This window comes from Coregonus clupeaformis, chromosome 14 (genome assembly GCF_020615455.1).
Source record: "Coregonus clupeaformis isolate EN_2021a chromosome 14, ASM2061545v1, whole genome shotgun sequence".
NCBI lineage: Eukaryota > Metazoa > Chordata > Actinopteri > Salmoniformes > Salmonidae > Coregonus > Coregonus clupeaformis.
In genome coordinates, this window is record NC_059205.1 from 16636728 (window position 1) to 16652279 (window position 15552).

At 44.0% G+C, this 15552-nt stretch overlaps 1 protein-coding gene across 3 annotated transcripts in view; it reads right to left on the minus strand.

Annotated features, from left to right (window-relative positions):
* Positions 1-2932: 2932 nt before the first annotated feature.
* Positions 2933-15552, minus strand: part of LOC121581199 (transcription factor E2-alpha-like) — a 34777-nt gene continuing 22157 nt past the window's right edge. Inside the window, exons 10-21 of one of the 3 annotated variants that reach the window (XM_045224724.1) lie at positions 14900-15039; positions 14626-14764; positions 14383-14435; positions 9545-9623; positions 8896-8972; positions 8563-8742; positions 8272-8371; positions 8003-8135; positions 7621-7674; positions 4327-4577; positions 3350-3496; positions 2933-3243 (exon numbers count right to left, since the gene is read on the minus strand). In XM_045224724.1, the coding sequence (XP_045080659.1) occupies positions 3357-3496; positions 4327-4577; positions 7621-7674; positions 8003-8135; positions 8272-8371; positions 8563-8742; positions 8896-8972; positions 9545-9623; positions 14383-14435; positions 14626-14764; positions 14900-15039 (1346 nt within the window). In that variant the 3' untranslated portion in view covers positions 2933-3243; positions 3350-3356. Of the gene's footprint in view, positions 3244-3349; positions 3497-4326; positions 4578-6623; positions 6866-7620; positions 7675-8002; positions 8136-8271; positions 8372-8562; positions 8743-8895; positions 8973-9544; positions 9624-14382; positions 14436-14625; positions 14765-14899; positions 15040-15552 lie in introns of all 3 variants that reach the window. The other 2 variants (XM_045224725.1, XM_045224726.1) reach the window with 2 other exon arrangements.

Sequence of the window (15552 nt, forward strand, 5' to 3'; positions counted from 1 at the left end):
TTTCATGTAGGCTTACCCTGCCGTGACGTTTTGACAACCATGTAAATCTCTCTCAGACAAGGTGAATTGTATCAATATATTCGGCGTCATTTACTCTGATTCGAATATGCTAATTAACATCAAAGTAGACATCATGCAAAACCACAAATCCCTGCAAGCCCCTGCACGTCATCTCAAGCTGACACCTTTGCGAACAGGTATTGCGTCAATTTAGGACTTGCACAAGACCGTTCACAGAATTGTTAATTTAAAGAAATGTAGCCAATTTATTCATTACAACAATTAGCTAACAGATAGTTAATCCAGAGATTACCTTTCACCTCGATTCGGCAGTCTTGACCAGATCATCATGGCATTTGTAGTTGTTTATGATAGCCACATTAGCATTTCATTTTTTTTTCGGGGGGGGCGAATATATTGATAAGTCACCTTGTCCTACACAGTTAACAAAACGTCACGCCAGGGTAAGCCTACACAAAACACAGCCCTTATTTTAAGTGTGCCTAAAATCCCCTATGGGAAAAATGAATGGTGGAAAAACAATTGGACCCATTTCCCTCTTTGACCGCTAGGTTTTATGGGTATTATGACTCATACTGTGGTACTCTATACTTTGACATTTCCATTTTCCTTTCATACTGAGTAAGTAGTAGTAACTGGTTTAAATGATGTATACAGACCTTTAGCAGTTGTTTCTGAAACAGACATTCTCCAAATGACCTGTACTTCCAAAACAGTTTGAGGATGTTCTAGCCAGATTAGGAGTTGGCATTAACTACTTTCACCCCAAAGCAACTGGCACGTCAGGCTTTTCCCAACATAAAAAAAGAGATCACTACATTTGGGCTGGAAAGAGAGACACACTTAAAGTTTGTTCCTGGCATCTTTAAAATGAGTCGTCTTACATTTAAACAATGTAAATGAAAAGAAAGTCAGCAATCCAAAAGAAAACTCATACAGCTATCTTACAAAGTAAAACACAAACAAAACACTTCTACAAAAAGGAGGATCCTTACAAACAGGCTTTGAAAATTGTTCAAAACACCCAATGCTTCCTGTAATTTAAGGAATAAAAATTGTCCATTGATAGCAGTTGAATGCATTCAACAGAAAATATCAAATGACATTTCAGGATCCACCCCACAAAATGAACCTTCCTGAAGTCCAACAGCCATTCCTTCTGTACTGGAGAGGCTATACGGATACGGCTGGTGTCCAAGTTGATGACGCAGCTGAGGGTCGAGTGGAGACGAATGGCTTCGGTCCAGTCTGTTGTCCTGATGAGCCCTTCCCAACTAGCTAGTTTATGCTGGATAGCTGGCAAAAACAGCAGCATGGCGCTAGTTAAAGAACTTGTAAAATAAATATGTTTATTTCTATGTGCGATGGAGAAATAACTTGTGGTATTGGTCTAACGTAACGACAAGCCGGTGCGAATGACGAGGCGCTTGCCGGGCAGCAGTATAACCTATCGCCAGCGGTAGTTAAAGTGGCCAATTTGTTCCATCCCACTTGATTTTATTTTTGAGTAGGATAGCAGGCTACAAATAACTTGTACTATTGGTAGTAACCATCTGGATGAACAATTACTCTGATTAAAACGGAATGATTCTGAACACTCTTCCAAGTCCCAACTTCGGCAGACAAGTTTCAAATTCTTGCTGTATTTTCTAGCCACAAGCATAAACTAGCTAGCTGGGAAGGGCTCTTCATTACGACTGACTGAACTGAATCCGTTCATCTCCACTCGAGTCAGCTGCGTGACATAAGTCATCAATTTGGGCAGCGAGCGTGTCCATATAGCCTCTCCCCTTTCATAATCTTCAAATTAACTGTAGTCTACTTAAACTGACTAATTTCCTTCCATCTTACATAAAGTCTTTAAGTTCGCATGACCTGGACATCTAGGTTTGCCTTGCCAACTGACGACACTTGCTGAACAAACGTGAAGAGGAGAAGTCAATGAAGGCAGGTGGTTGACTGAGTTTGGGGCAGAGTATACTGACCATGTGTCCACATGGCCTGGCTGAAATGGAAACAGACCAGGAGGGGTAAAGACAGGTAAGGTAGAGGGAGTGGAGGGAGAGAGGCTTGCTCTGGTTCAGAGCACACACACTTCCTGCATGTTTCAGTCCAATCTCCCCAAGACAGAGTGAGGAAGTCTTGAGATGACCATGCCCGTGTGATCCTGTGGAATAGTAGGTGAACAGGGAGTGGTTTTCAGCTAGTAGCGAGTCATCATGACCTGTCCTGGGTCTCGGTATGTATTGATGAGCTCACCTTCCTCACTGGCAGTCCTTCAACTCCACTCATGGCAGTGACAACAAACAGATGAGGACAAAAATGGAAGTCTTGTAGGATCCCTGGATTAAAAATAAAAAAACACACCATACTAATCCTTCAGACGGGCCTGTGTCTGGGCAGCCCTTACGAGAAGGCATAAACAAAGAAATATGGCCAAAGTTAGCTAGGGTTTCTTTTTATCATTGTGCTATATAACAGCACTCTGCCTGCCAATTCAATAAGTGTCCAATTGTCACTATGACAGTCCAGTCCTTTCAATTCTGGTGGGGTGGCTGGATACCTCAAACTCTACTTCTGTGTTTGACATTTTGAGAAAAAAATAAAAATGGTGGTGGGGACGACGACGATTGTAACTTGCCCAGCCTTGGCGTTATGCATGTTCTCAGGCACATAGTTACTCATACAGGTTAGATTCTGATGTCACCTTTTCTTGTAATGAAAGTAAGACCTCCTTTTCAGGTGGGAATGGCAAATGACTATCAAAGGACACAAAATCCTAGGTTGCGCACATGAGCAATTGATCCAAAAATACTATTTGATCCAAACAAATTTTGCTCCCAACATGTAAAGCAACTTCTTAAAATGTCTTACAAAAACATGACCATTAGACAAAAAACTGTTGCGTTTACATTTCCTCTGCCTGTGATCCAGTCTCTCCTTGGAGTTCAGGGTGTGTTTACTGTAAGTAATCTTCAAAACTCTGTGTGTGTATAGGTGTGTATGTTGCTCGTGTTCATGGTCAGGAATGTGGCCACTGGCGTTTGTCAGTTTTGTGTCTGTGTCCGTCTGTCTGTGTGTGTGTCTGTGTGAGAACGCGCTTCTCCACTATATGTGCTAGCATATATAGAGAGCACCTTTGTGGATTGACGCACACTGAGATGCATGATAAGAGAGTAAGGCCACGTCTTCTAAGAGCTGTACAATCAACAGGATCAGGAGCTGGAAGAGAGAAACAGGGATTGTTATATTATGGTAACACACACATGCCACAACAATACATGTGATATGGACAGTTACAGTATGACAGCAGACAATGACAACTTACCTCGGTGTTACATATGGCTCACAGAGTTGTGTCCATCGCCCCCTAACCCGGGGTGCCCCCCTCCCATCTGCATCTGGGGGTCCACCCCCGAAACCTTCTCTTCCTCCCTCCGCTTCAGACATGCTGCCTTGGGGTTCAGGTTACGCTCTTTAGGAAGAGGCGACACAGGTTAGAATCAGAGGGGTGAAGTGGAACTACAGGTTTTGTCTGAAACTTCAGGTAAACCAATGGTGAGCACAATCGAGAAAATTGTCAAAGAGATGGAAGCAAGGGGCAGAAACATCAGGTTTCACAGTATATTCTAGTAAACTGAGAAGGTTAGGCGTATCGAAGAACGAGAGATGTTAAAAACAAAAAGGCAGGGAGATGTGACAGGCAAAGAAGGTATGATTAAGGTGTAAATGCTGCGAGATTCTAGTCATGAAACAAATAGAAAAGTATATCATCGAAAAGCATGGAGGACAGAAGACCAAAATGGAGAACGGAAGAGACAGCTGGACAGGACAGACGAACGACCAGACGGCAGCAGTGGTGAGGTCATTAAGTATTTGACAGAGGTGCAGCCCCCATCTTCCCCAGCTCCATCTCTTTTTGCTCGCCCTCTTTCCATTGTCCAAGAGGATAGAAGGACAGTCAGAGGCAGGTGAGCGCATGTAGAGGTTGAGAGTGCTGATTGGGTGGTTGAGTGGAGGTAGAGGGCCTATAGGTGAATCCTACTGGATCTGGTATTTTTGGTAAGGAAGCCTTCCACAGCTAAAAGGAAGCCCTACGTCGCACCTGCATCTCCAGGCACAGTATGATCTCTTTAACCGTCATACTAGTCAAGCGCTAGTTGACTGGTTGGAGGTGGACATTACTGGGTCGGTTGGTACAGGAAGCCCTAATTTGTACCTGCTTCTCCAGGCCCCGTATTAAGAGCTAATTGGCTGGGTGAAGGTGGTGGGCGGTTCTGGATCTATTCGTAAAGAGAGGCCTACCTCGGACCTGCTTCTCCAGACCCATTATGACCTGCGCGGCCTGCTGCAGGATGATGAGTTTGGTTTGGGCCTTGTCGCTGCGCAGGTGCACCTGCACCATCTTGCCCAGCTCCCTGAACGCCTCGTTAATGTCACGCACGCGCACCCTCTCCCGGACGTTGTTGGCCGAGCGGCGCTCCCGCTCGCGCTTCTCCTTCTCCTCGGCCGTCAGGTTCTCATCGTTCAGCGAGGCTGTGCTGCAGCTGCTGCTGCTGAGGAGGGAGGAGGGTCGTTATGGTATACCCCAACACCTGCTGATGGACAATGTATTCCAGTGAGGAGGTGGGGGTCACGAATGGATGATCCCAGTGGAGTGGTGCCAAGGTGCAGGAGAGCGAGAGATCGAGCGGAGGGATGGACTGGCAAAAATCATTTTCTTTCTTTAATATGTTTATTTTTATAGAGGAATCCTGAGGCCAGAGCACTACTGTTACTGTCAGCGAAGGCACCGCGTAGGTCCTTGCAAATTATATTCACATCTGAAGAATGAAAATTGCCATGTAACAACCAAACCGTTTTCGCAAAGCAACTTTATTACTTCTCTGCAGACTTTCACTTGGCCAAAATAGATCATTTTAGGGTTATTTTGTAAAATTGAGCGTTTTGAATGTTGAGCCGTTATGAGTTGACAACTATCAGACCAAATGTTCCAAATGGAATCTGACAAAGCCAAGACAAGTCTGTCTTCTGCTGATCAGGGTCCAGGGTGGGAGTCAGAGAGGATAATATGAGGACTTTGGGGGGCTGTCAGTGAGGAGGTAAGAAGACCAAGGAAGAGAAGGAGAAAGAGAGCGACACACCCTCTGCCAGGTCTAGATCATACACAAGGCCACAGAGGAAGCCAGGGGGAGAGAATGGGAAACAGGAATACAGACAGAGAGCTGAATGCCACTGGTGCCTCATGTTAAATACATCCGCGGTCAGAGATGTATTTATCTGAATGAAAGGAAGCTGAAATCACTGCTGCCATCTGCAAAAGTAAACGACGAAAAGAGAGAGAGAGAGAGAGGGGGGTGAAGAGAGGGAGAGGAGGCATGGAGATGACTAACTAAAATCAGTAAATGAAAAAGGTTAACATTTGACAAATAAGGGCATGCAACAGAGACATTGCAATAAGGAAGTGAAGGGTTAAGTTAATACATTGAGGAGGAATGGGATAGGAGCAGAACAGTGAGCCCCTCCATCCAATCACAGCCTGTATCTGCATTTGTATAGCCAATCAGCAGGCAGAATACAGGGGGGGGGGTCAATGCATAGAGCCAGATAACAGTAACACATTTGTAAAAGTCAAATGATAGCTGCCTGAACTTCTATCCTTTCTTTGTTGTGGATAACAGAGCAGACAAGCCCACATAAGTTCAACACAGAGAAATAAAATGACGAGAACAAGACTAGAACGTAACTTGGGACGGTGGTATGTTGCTTAAGAGTGTTTTACATTTGGAAAAATGTAAAACCCCTTCAGACAAAATAATCTTCACACTTCAAAATTGGGCCATTAGCCAAAGCTGATGAAACGAATACAGAAGCCATCATCTGGTCCTGAAATCATTTTAACGTGAAGTGTAAGAAGATGTTGTTCAAATGTAAAATGTGTGTTGCTATGTTGCTAAGGCCTCAGACAAGAAGCACAGTGATGGGACATAGACAGCAATAGAAGCAAATAAAGGAAATCAGAGATGTAATGTTAATATAGTGGAGGGTGAGGCAGAGTCACATGAAGCATCTTTTACAGTGGAGACAGCCCAGACAGACAGCCCCATGCCATTTAGATCAGGCAACACATACTTCACCAGACCAGACATGAGTCCAGTGCTGGCCTGTATGTGTGTCCACAGCAGCAAAGCCTTATAGGACTGGAGAAGGGCTAGTCCCGAACAGTCTAAATAGCCTCCTTTCATCATCCCCTTTCCTCCCATCATCACTGATCAACAAACAGGACTTGATGGTTGGAAACTTGTCTAAAGGCAGCATCTCGATACTTGAAAGTGGCCTCCTCTCCTAGTCTCCTCTCCTTCATTTGCAATGATCTAAAAACACAGAACAGGTGAAAGCAATATGACTGACACCTTTCCAATTACATCACATCAATGAAGGAAAAGAGTCACAGAGAGCAAACCGTTCAAGACTACCGAGACACATCCCGTCAACCTGAAGAAAAGGAGACAAGGGGACTAGAAACAATCAGAATTGGGACGCGGCCCTACCCTGGTCTTTTCTCCTGTCTAAACCTGGACCCCCAGTGACAGCACACTGACCTCGGACTTGCTGCTCCAGGTTGAGTATAACATTAACGGCCTGGTGCAGAATGAGCAGTTTGGTCTGGGGTTTCTCATTAGTCAGGTGGAGCTGACACATGCGCCCCAGCTCCTTAAAGCCCTCGTTGATGTCCCGCACGCGCAGACGCTCGCGGGCGTTATTCGCCACCCGCCGCTCTTTCTCCCGCTCCACCTTCACCTCCGGCGGCAGATCCTCTTCATCCTCGTCCTCATCATCACGACTGATGAAAAGTCAATGTGGGCCGGGGGGTTTGGTTGGAAGGGGGGATAGAAGACATTACATGGGTATGGCTGACATATCTACTAACGTGGACAAGACTGTCCAAACAAGTATTATGTTCTGTTCATGCTAGATAATTACTCAATTCTATCATTCAGGGAGGGTGCTGTACTAGTTTGTGGACTATGATTACAAAGAATTAGCTCCTCATTCTTTAAGCAAGTAAGTATTTTGGGGCAAACATGTTGCTAGCAATTTTACAACAAAACAGGACTTTATATAAATCCCCAGTTACATATTTCTGCAAACTGACAGAACATAAACAGCTTTTCTTTATAAATGTATAAAATGTTCTTATGGTAAAAGCCAGGTTTACATTCATGCAATAGCTCTGACATGACACCATCTTATTTAAAGGAAATGAAAGGCATCAAATTGAACATTCATAATACTTACGCCATCAGTTATTAAACTCAGGGTATCTGCTTCAGAGATTGTGTGCTATGAGAATATGTTATAATTTCAAGAAGATACAAACCTTAATTCTCAAGGCACTAACAGCATGGCTCAAGGAACGAGAAAAACGTTTGCTATGCCTGAGTAGACCAATTATGCTGAAATTCTGCCCACAGTCTAAAATGGTTCTGATATAATCCGTTTTTTTCTTCCATTATTCTCAAAATAATGAAATAGCTGTATATATCTATGGCCACACCCCCTTAGGTGAGAGGCTCACGTGATTGGATGCAGACTTACTCTGCTCCCGTGTCTGATAGGGAGGAGGAGAAGGTCTGGAAGGAGAACGTCTCTCTGAAAACAACGGTAGACACGAGGGCAAAAATGACAACAGTGCTACGGAGAATAACCTCTTTTTGGGTGCTGGGGCCGTGTTACGTTGAAATAACGAGGGTAAACCTGCACTCCCTGAATTGATTTAATCATTTTCAAGTATTAAATAATAAAATAAATAATGATCGTGTTCAGTGAGTGAGAGTTTACCCCCTTTATGACAGTGGCACAGACCCCACATACGCGCATCTCAAGTTAGGATTTGGTCGAGAGAGACGGACTTCAATCGTATGGATGTGTGTGTGTGTTCATGATATGTTCTATCCCTATTATCAGAGGGGTTAGTCACCTTGTTCGAGTGCGGGCCTTCGAGTCTTTCTTCTCATCCTCTGACTTGTCAGCCACGGAGGAATTCTCGTCATCCTCCTTGTCCTCCCTTTTGATGTCAGAGCCACTGGATGAGTGTGTGGAGCGAGAGAGGCCTGAGGGAAGATAGGGGGGGATAAGTCAATGAAAAGCACAGCAGATCATTTGAGAAAGACAGATAGTCACAAACATTGTGTGTCCTTTCCTGAAATGACGAGAGGAAAAGAAAGAGTGAGGGGGAAAAAAACTCACTGGTGAAGCCTTCAGGCTGGCTGCCAGAGGGAGGGCCGTGGTGACCATGCACACCACCACCAGAGGGCAGACCAGTCGAGTCCTCATGGTGGTTGGACATCTACAGAGCAGATGAGAACCATGGATTAGGCAATTAGACAGTATTACAGACATGTAGGTGTTACATTGGTATTACATGAAGGAGGATGTACATAATAGCATGACTCTAATCAATGGACATAACACCCTAAACCATTACACCATCCACGTGACTAGATATGGCCACTATATATTTATCCCTCCTGTTCTTACCAGGCTGGGCAGTCTGTTGGCCAGTCCCAGGCCAGCGTTGTTGAAGGCCTGGGCGAGGCCTCCTATCCCGGCGCTGAGGAGGCTGTGCATGTCAGCCAGCCCGCCTGGACCCCCTTGTCCCCCGGCGTGACGCTGCAGCACATGGATGGCCTCCTCCAAACGGTCCTCCATCTTGTTTTGCTAGTAAAACAAATGAGTCAACACTGTTTACTTATCGACTTCAATTAATCCAACTGGCTTAGGATCAAGGTGGTATTTTCTATCTTCTAGGGCTGTTACTCATACCAGTGCGACTGCACACATGCATGGAGTTGAACATGCTATGTAACTCACCAGGGCCTGCAGTCCACCCTCGAAGTTTGGAGAAGGTGTGGCCTGTCCCGAACCCCGGGGCCACTGAGAGGCAGAACCTACAGAGACCGAGACATTGAGCATCTGGACAACAACCTTATGGGTCTGTGAAAATAGTTGGCGCTAACCGCAAGAGTGGGTCTGTCCATCGATCAGGCAAACGGTCCATTCATGACGGCTAAACAGCAGTCAACCCTAAACCCCATTTCAGACGCCACACTCAAAGCACTGTTGTTAAGCAAGAACCTAATCTCATTACTCAGTTCCACTCTAAACCAATAGATGGAGCCATATTATCATTGTAAACAGAGTGTCATTTAGGCCTCCTCTGCAAAATATATTTTCTTGTCGTTTTCCAAGTGGCTGTAACCTTACACCCCAGGATAGGGCCCCCTAAGGACTAAATCAGTTGTGATCTCATAGGTCAGTGATTCACTAACGTTTTTGCCCTTTCACTCACCCAAAGACTTAGCAAAATAACGCCTTATCCCAGTCTTAATTCACGACGGAATAGGAACTAGCAGTAGGCTCCAACCCACCATTTGGGAAACGCTATGCTAAGTTTCACTAAGGGCTAACTAACCTAGGTGTGATCCTCCTAGCTACAGGTGTATTCTCCCTGCCCACTCACCTGCTATGGCCTGGGGAGAGCCCACTGGAGTAGACGGAGACGAAGGGAAGGTGTTGCTGTTGTGGTCTGAGGGATAAATCTACACAGAAACAAAGACAACATGAAATGGTGGGTGTTTCTCAATATGCATACTACAGTGCTCCACACTGTCATGCTCCAAGTGCATTCTCCGTGGACATTCTCTTGAGTACGTTCTTGTGAGGACGAGTGTGGGGAGAATGCATAAACATAACATTTGAGAAGCACTCGCACTCCCCCTAATGTATTACCGCAAGCTGCATCTCCCCATTTACTGAACCTTCTTCCAGCCAGGACAATAGCAACAACAGAGATGAAACAAGATGTACACCAAGCAAACATTTTACTTCATAAATATCAGCTAGATATATGTGAATCGTTGTAATCTAGCTAGCCAACTAAACAGGCAAAAATTACCTACACTAATGTTATGCAAGGTACAGTAGATTCCTTGTGGGTAGCTAGCTAACACTTCTTCGTGGCTAGCCAGTTAGCCCTACAGGCAAAAATGACCTAAAACCAATGTTATCCAAGGAAGATGTCAATTCTTCGTGGCTATCACTATTGATTAATATGGGCTTGCGACCTACGCACACCATAGTGGGTATTGTAGGCAGGTAACCATGCCAAAATTTACACAGCATGTATTTATTAATGTATCAAGATAAAATATTGTAGTCAGGCAACATATGAGATGTGAATAGGCAACACTTCATTCTGAAGTCTGAGTGAATTTTCTCTTGCTTCAGCTCAAATAATGTCCGCCATTGATTTCAAGAAAATGTGGTACATTTTTTACGTGGTTGCGTCATATTTCTTTGCATACTTTCTGTTGAAGCTTGCATCGATGCATGCTTCAAAATATGTACAAACAGAGTATGCATTCAAGAAGTGCCCTCCGTGCGCCGTTTCGAATACTTTGATTTGGATTCATAATCTGACCCTCCCGTGCTCCAATTTGCATGCTTGGAGCATTGTAGTATGCAATTTGATAGTAGTAAGATCTGTGACACAGAAAACTACATAAGACTTGGCATTCTCTTTTATTTGCAGATAGTTTTTTCTAGGGCTGTCCCAAACTTTTTAAAAATCATGGTCGACTGAAAGTCGTCTGTTCTTTTGACCCATCGATTGGTTGACATTTTTAAACATATTTTTCCATATACAGTGGCTTGCGAAAGTACTCAACCCCCTTGGCATTTTTCCTATTTTGTTGCCTTACAACCTGGAATTAAAATATACTTTTGGGGGGGTTTGTATCATTTGATTTACACAACATGCCTACCACTTTGAAGATGCAAAATATATTTTTTTGTGAAACAAACAAGAAATAAGAAAAAAATAAAAACTTGAGCGTGCATAACTATTCACCCCCCACTGGGATTTTTGCCCATTCTCAAGGCAAAACTGCTCCGCTATGATGGTTCCGTGGGTAAATAAGTATACACAGATTCTCGATGAGGCTGGCTTGACTAGCCATTCCAAGACATGCCCTTAAACCACTGTGCAGTTATGCTTAGGGTCATGTCTGAGAACCTCCATCCCATCCCTCGTCGTAAGAATATCTTCAATTCGACATACTGAAAAACATCCCATAGCATGATGCTGCCACCACCATGCTTCACTGTGGGGATGGTGTTCTCGGGGTGATGAGAGGTGTTGGGTTTGCGCCAGACATAGCATTTTCCTTGATGGCCAAAAAGCTCAATTTTAGTCTCATCTGACCAGAGTACCTTCTTTCATATGTTTGGGGAGTCTCCCACATGCCTTTTGGCGAACACCAAACGTGTTTGCTTATTTTTTTCCCTTTAAGCAATGGCTTTTTTTCTGGCCACTCTTCCGTAAAGCCCAGCTCTGTGGAGTGTACAGCTTAAAGTGGTCCTACGGACAGATACTCCAATCTTCGCTGTGGACTTTTGCAGCTCCTTCAGGGTTATATTTGTCTCTTTTTTGCCTCTCTGATTAATGCCCTCCTTGCCTGGTCCGTGAGTTTTGGTGGGCGGCCATCTCTTGACAGGTTTTTTTGTGGTGCCATATTCTTTCCATTTGTTAATAATGGATTTAATGGTGCTCTGTGGGATGTTCAAAGTTTCGGATATTTTTTTATAACCCAACCTTGATCTGTACTTCTCCACAACTTTGTCCCTGACCTGTTTGGAGAGCTCCTTGGTCTTCATTGTGCCGCTTGCTTGGTGGTGCCCCTTGCTTTTCAGAACAGGTGTATATATACTGAGATGACAGATCATTTGACACTTAAATAAAGCCCACCTGTGTGCAATCTAACTAATTATGTGACTTCTGAAGGTAATTGGTTGCACCAGATCTTATTTAGGGGCTTCATAGCAAATGGGGTGAATACATATGCACACACCACTTTTCCGTAATTTATTTTTTTGAATTTTTGGAAAAAGTTATTTTTTCCATTTCACTTCACCAATTTGGACTATTTTGTGTATGTCCATTAAATGAAATCCAAATAAAAATCAATTTAAATAACAGGTTGTAATGCAACAAAATAGGAAAAACGCCAAGGGGGATGAATACTTTTGCAAGGCACTGTATAGACACACCCTGTGTTTTAATCAAATCAACTATATGCAATGAGCTTGTCTGATGCTTTAAGCTTACTGTTTGAAGAAATAAGAAAAATGCCTCAAGAGGGTTCCAGAGATCTAGATAACCAGAAGAAGAAAAATAATTCACCTGACCTAACTATTCTCCTCCCGCTCCTGCTGGCTTTCGCAGATTCTGCCATTACTCTCCTGAAGTTGCCGGTAATAAGTTACAGGAGGAGTCGGCAACCGTTCTCATGTGGAATGCCAATTTATCTTACCATTTCTACCAATCCGCGTGCCAGTTATGGTTTTCATATGGACATTTTCATGAAACAGTTTAATTTAATTTATTATAACGTCTTCATATCTCAAAATCATTGTCATGGGGTCAAAATTATATCCAAATCTAAATGAAAATGATACAAACCTAGAAAGTAACTTCTATTGCCATTGCCAACAATGTAAAAATAGCCTACATAAAACCAACAAATAAAAACATTTCAGCCTGCAGGTAGGAAATATCCTGATAAAAATTAATATCACATTGGCTACACATGGCCTGTCTGCAACAAACTTGAAACATTGTATCAACTATTAACTTGGGTCCTGCCCAAAGCTTGGGGTAGAGAACTTGCAACATTGTATAAAATATTCTGGGCCCCTCAAGAGTTTCTTGTGCCAGTGAGCTCTGGACAGACACATCTGTAGGCTATCTGCGCAAGGGATAAGAAGCAGTGCTTGACTTGAGCAGGAGCTCACCTGAGCGGAGTACAGGCACCTCACATTTTCTACTGCTTGAGCTCCTGTTCATCTTATAGAATATTAGCTCAATAGTATTGTGGGGCTCCTGCACCTAAATATAAACAGTACCAGCACCCAAAATGAGTACCGGAACCTATTTCAGTCTAAGTCAAGCACTGATAAGATGTAATCAGGTACGCCTATTTTATGACGTTTCCACTGGATCAGAGCATTACATTTTTCCCTTTCATGCTGAGTGGTTATCGAAAGGGAGAGAGCTGGAAAGATTTTTCAAATACATTGAGAAACTATTGTAATTCTCAATGGATGTAAAAACAGACTGTTTGCTTGCTGTTTGAGGTGAAGAAAACATTACTTTGAGAAGCTACACAGGTCATTAGTGGTGGTGCATTAAGCCAATCAGAAATACTATCAGATCCCCAAATGGGCACATTCATATGCCTACATTTGCACGCAGGTAGCCTATAGGCCTACTCAACATTGACAGGAGCACTCCAAAAAAAAGACAATGACTAAATTGACAAAACTTGTAAATGCAATGAAATAACTCAAAACTTCTGTTTGGATTCTCACAAGTGTAGCATAGGTTGTGCACTCTGCAAACAATGTGTCATCTCCGACAATGATAACGGGAAGACTAATAATAATATTGAATGCATTAACAGAAATTACCGTAACCAAAGTAACAAACATTGTAGATTAGAAATTATAGGAATTAATGGTAAATGTACTACTGGAGATATATGTAATGGGGAATTGATATACACTAACAACCAAACGCAAACAATTCACACAATTAAGTTATGAAACAATGAATGTGCACAAATTGACGAGAGAGAGACATTCTGGAGAGAGAAGTGCATTGTGCATCTGGGCACATGCTCAATCCGACAGCTGCATTGGCCATGCAGCATTTAAGGTGATACGGCCTCAGCAGAAGTCAGGGCATTCATACTTCTTGCGCTTCGTGGAGCAGTGCAGAAATGTTGTTAAGGAAGTGAATTTGTGTTTATACAGGATGTACCGCCACCCACCTACCGCCAACCAGTCATGTCAATGCGGAGCTATACAGGGTCCTCCGCATTATTAACAAATTTGGGAGGAGCATGGCGATGCGGTACGGAGCTCGATTTGGCCTCTGCATGCCTCTGGAGGCTCTGCAATTGCATCACACCCTCCATATGGAGCCTCCGACCACATTTTCGGATCAAGCATAAATTGGGTTTTAGTCTAGGCCTCAGCAATGGATTAGTTCACTGAGATGGAGATTTTATATATATATATATATATATATAAACAAACACACACACACACACAATTATATATAACATTACTGCTCGACTAAAACAATTTCGGTCGACCAACAGCCTAACGATAAAAAAAAATTATCGACCAGTCGACAAATTGGGTTCAGCCCTAGTTTTTTCTTAGTCTCGGTGGATGAATCAACATGGCGTAATCCCTGAAGACTATGGTTGATGTGGTCTGTGCCACTCTACTCACCGATGCCAGGGCTTTGCCGATCTCATCTCCTGAGCTTCCTGTCCCCCGGTTGGCTGTGATGGAACAAAGTAGATAGCAAACTATTAGAACTGACATTTCAATTTGGAAGAAAATATAGAAGTAAAGGGAGAAATTAACAAAGGAAGAGGCAGAACGTGAGAGAAAGAGAAAAATAGATAGATACGAACAGGAAGATATATAGAAAAAGCTAGTCTACATAGTGTCAGTGGTAGACAGTCATACCCATGATGGTGTCTGTTCCGTTGATGGGGGAGGTGTGGTTGGAGACTCCATAGCCAGTGGATCCAGAGTGGAAGCTCCCGTTCACCTCACTGCCGTGAAGGGGGTAGTTCTGGGGTGAGAGAGGCAGCGGCTGGCGCTTCTGCACAAAAACAGGCTTAAAGTCATTCTCTGGGTGTTGGGAGAGAGAGATGACAATGGTGTATACCATCTTATGTAACCTTTATTTAAACAGAGAACCAGTTGGTGGTGTGTATATGTGTGAGAGTAGTCTCACCAGTCTGTCCTGGGGGTTGATGGCGGTGAAGGGGGCAGGCTGGCCCAGGTGGGGGGAGTTACCCAGCATGGCTGTAGAGTAGCCCGGCTGCCCCATCGACCCGGCAGAACTCCACGGGTCAGGGGAGGGGTGCAGGCCTTCTGTCAGGGGGAACCAGGGGAAGGGACAGAGCAGGGGAGGGTAGGGGGTGGTGATAGGGGTGTGGGGGGTACAGAGGATGAGGGAGGGGTGGGATGGGTGTTTGTGTGTGGAGGGTAGGGGGGTGGTGAGAGGGGTGTGGATGAAAGAGAGAGAGAGTGAGCACCAGAGGGACAAGCAGCCTCCAGAGATAAGACATTAAGGGGCCACATATGAAGCATGTCACATCCGCCTGATGACTTCATCCTAGTGTACAGACAGATACGCAGGGCAGGCAGGGTATCATGTTAGCTCGGGGCTATGACTCACTCACTATCATTTACATTTACATTTGAGTCATTTAGCAGACGCTCTTATCCAGAGCGACTTACAGTTAGGGAGTGCATACATTTTTATTTTTTTCATACTGGCCCCCCGTGGGAATCGAACACACAACCCTGGCGTTGCAAGCGCCATGCTCTACCAACTATCACACTGCCATAAGGTGTTTCCACAGGCAGAATGAGAGAAAATAA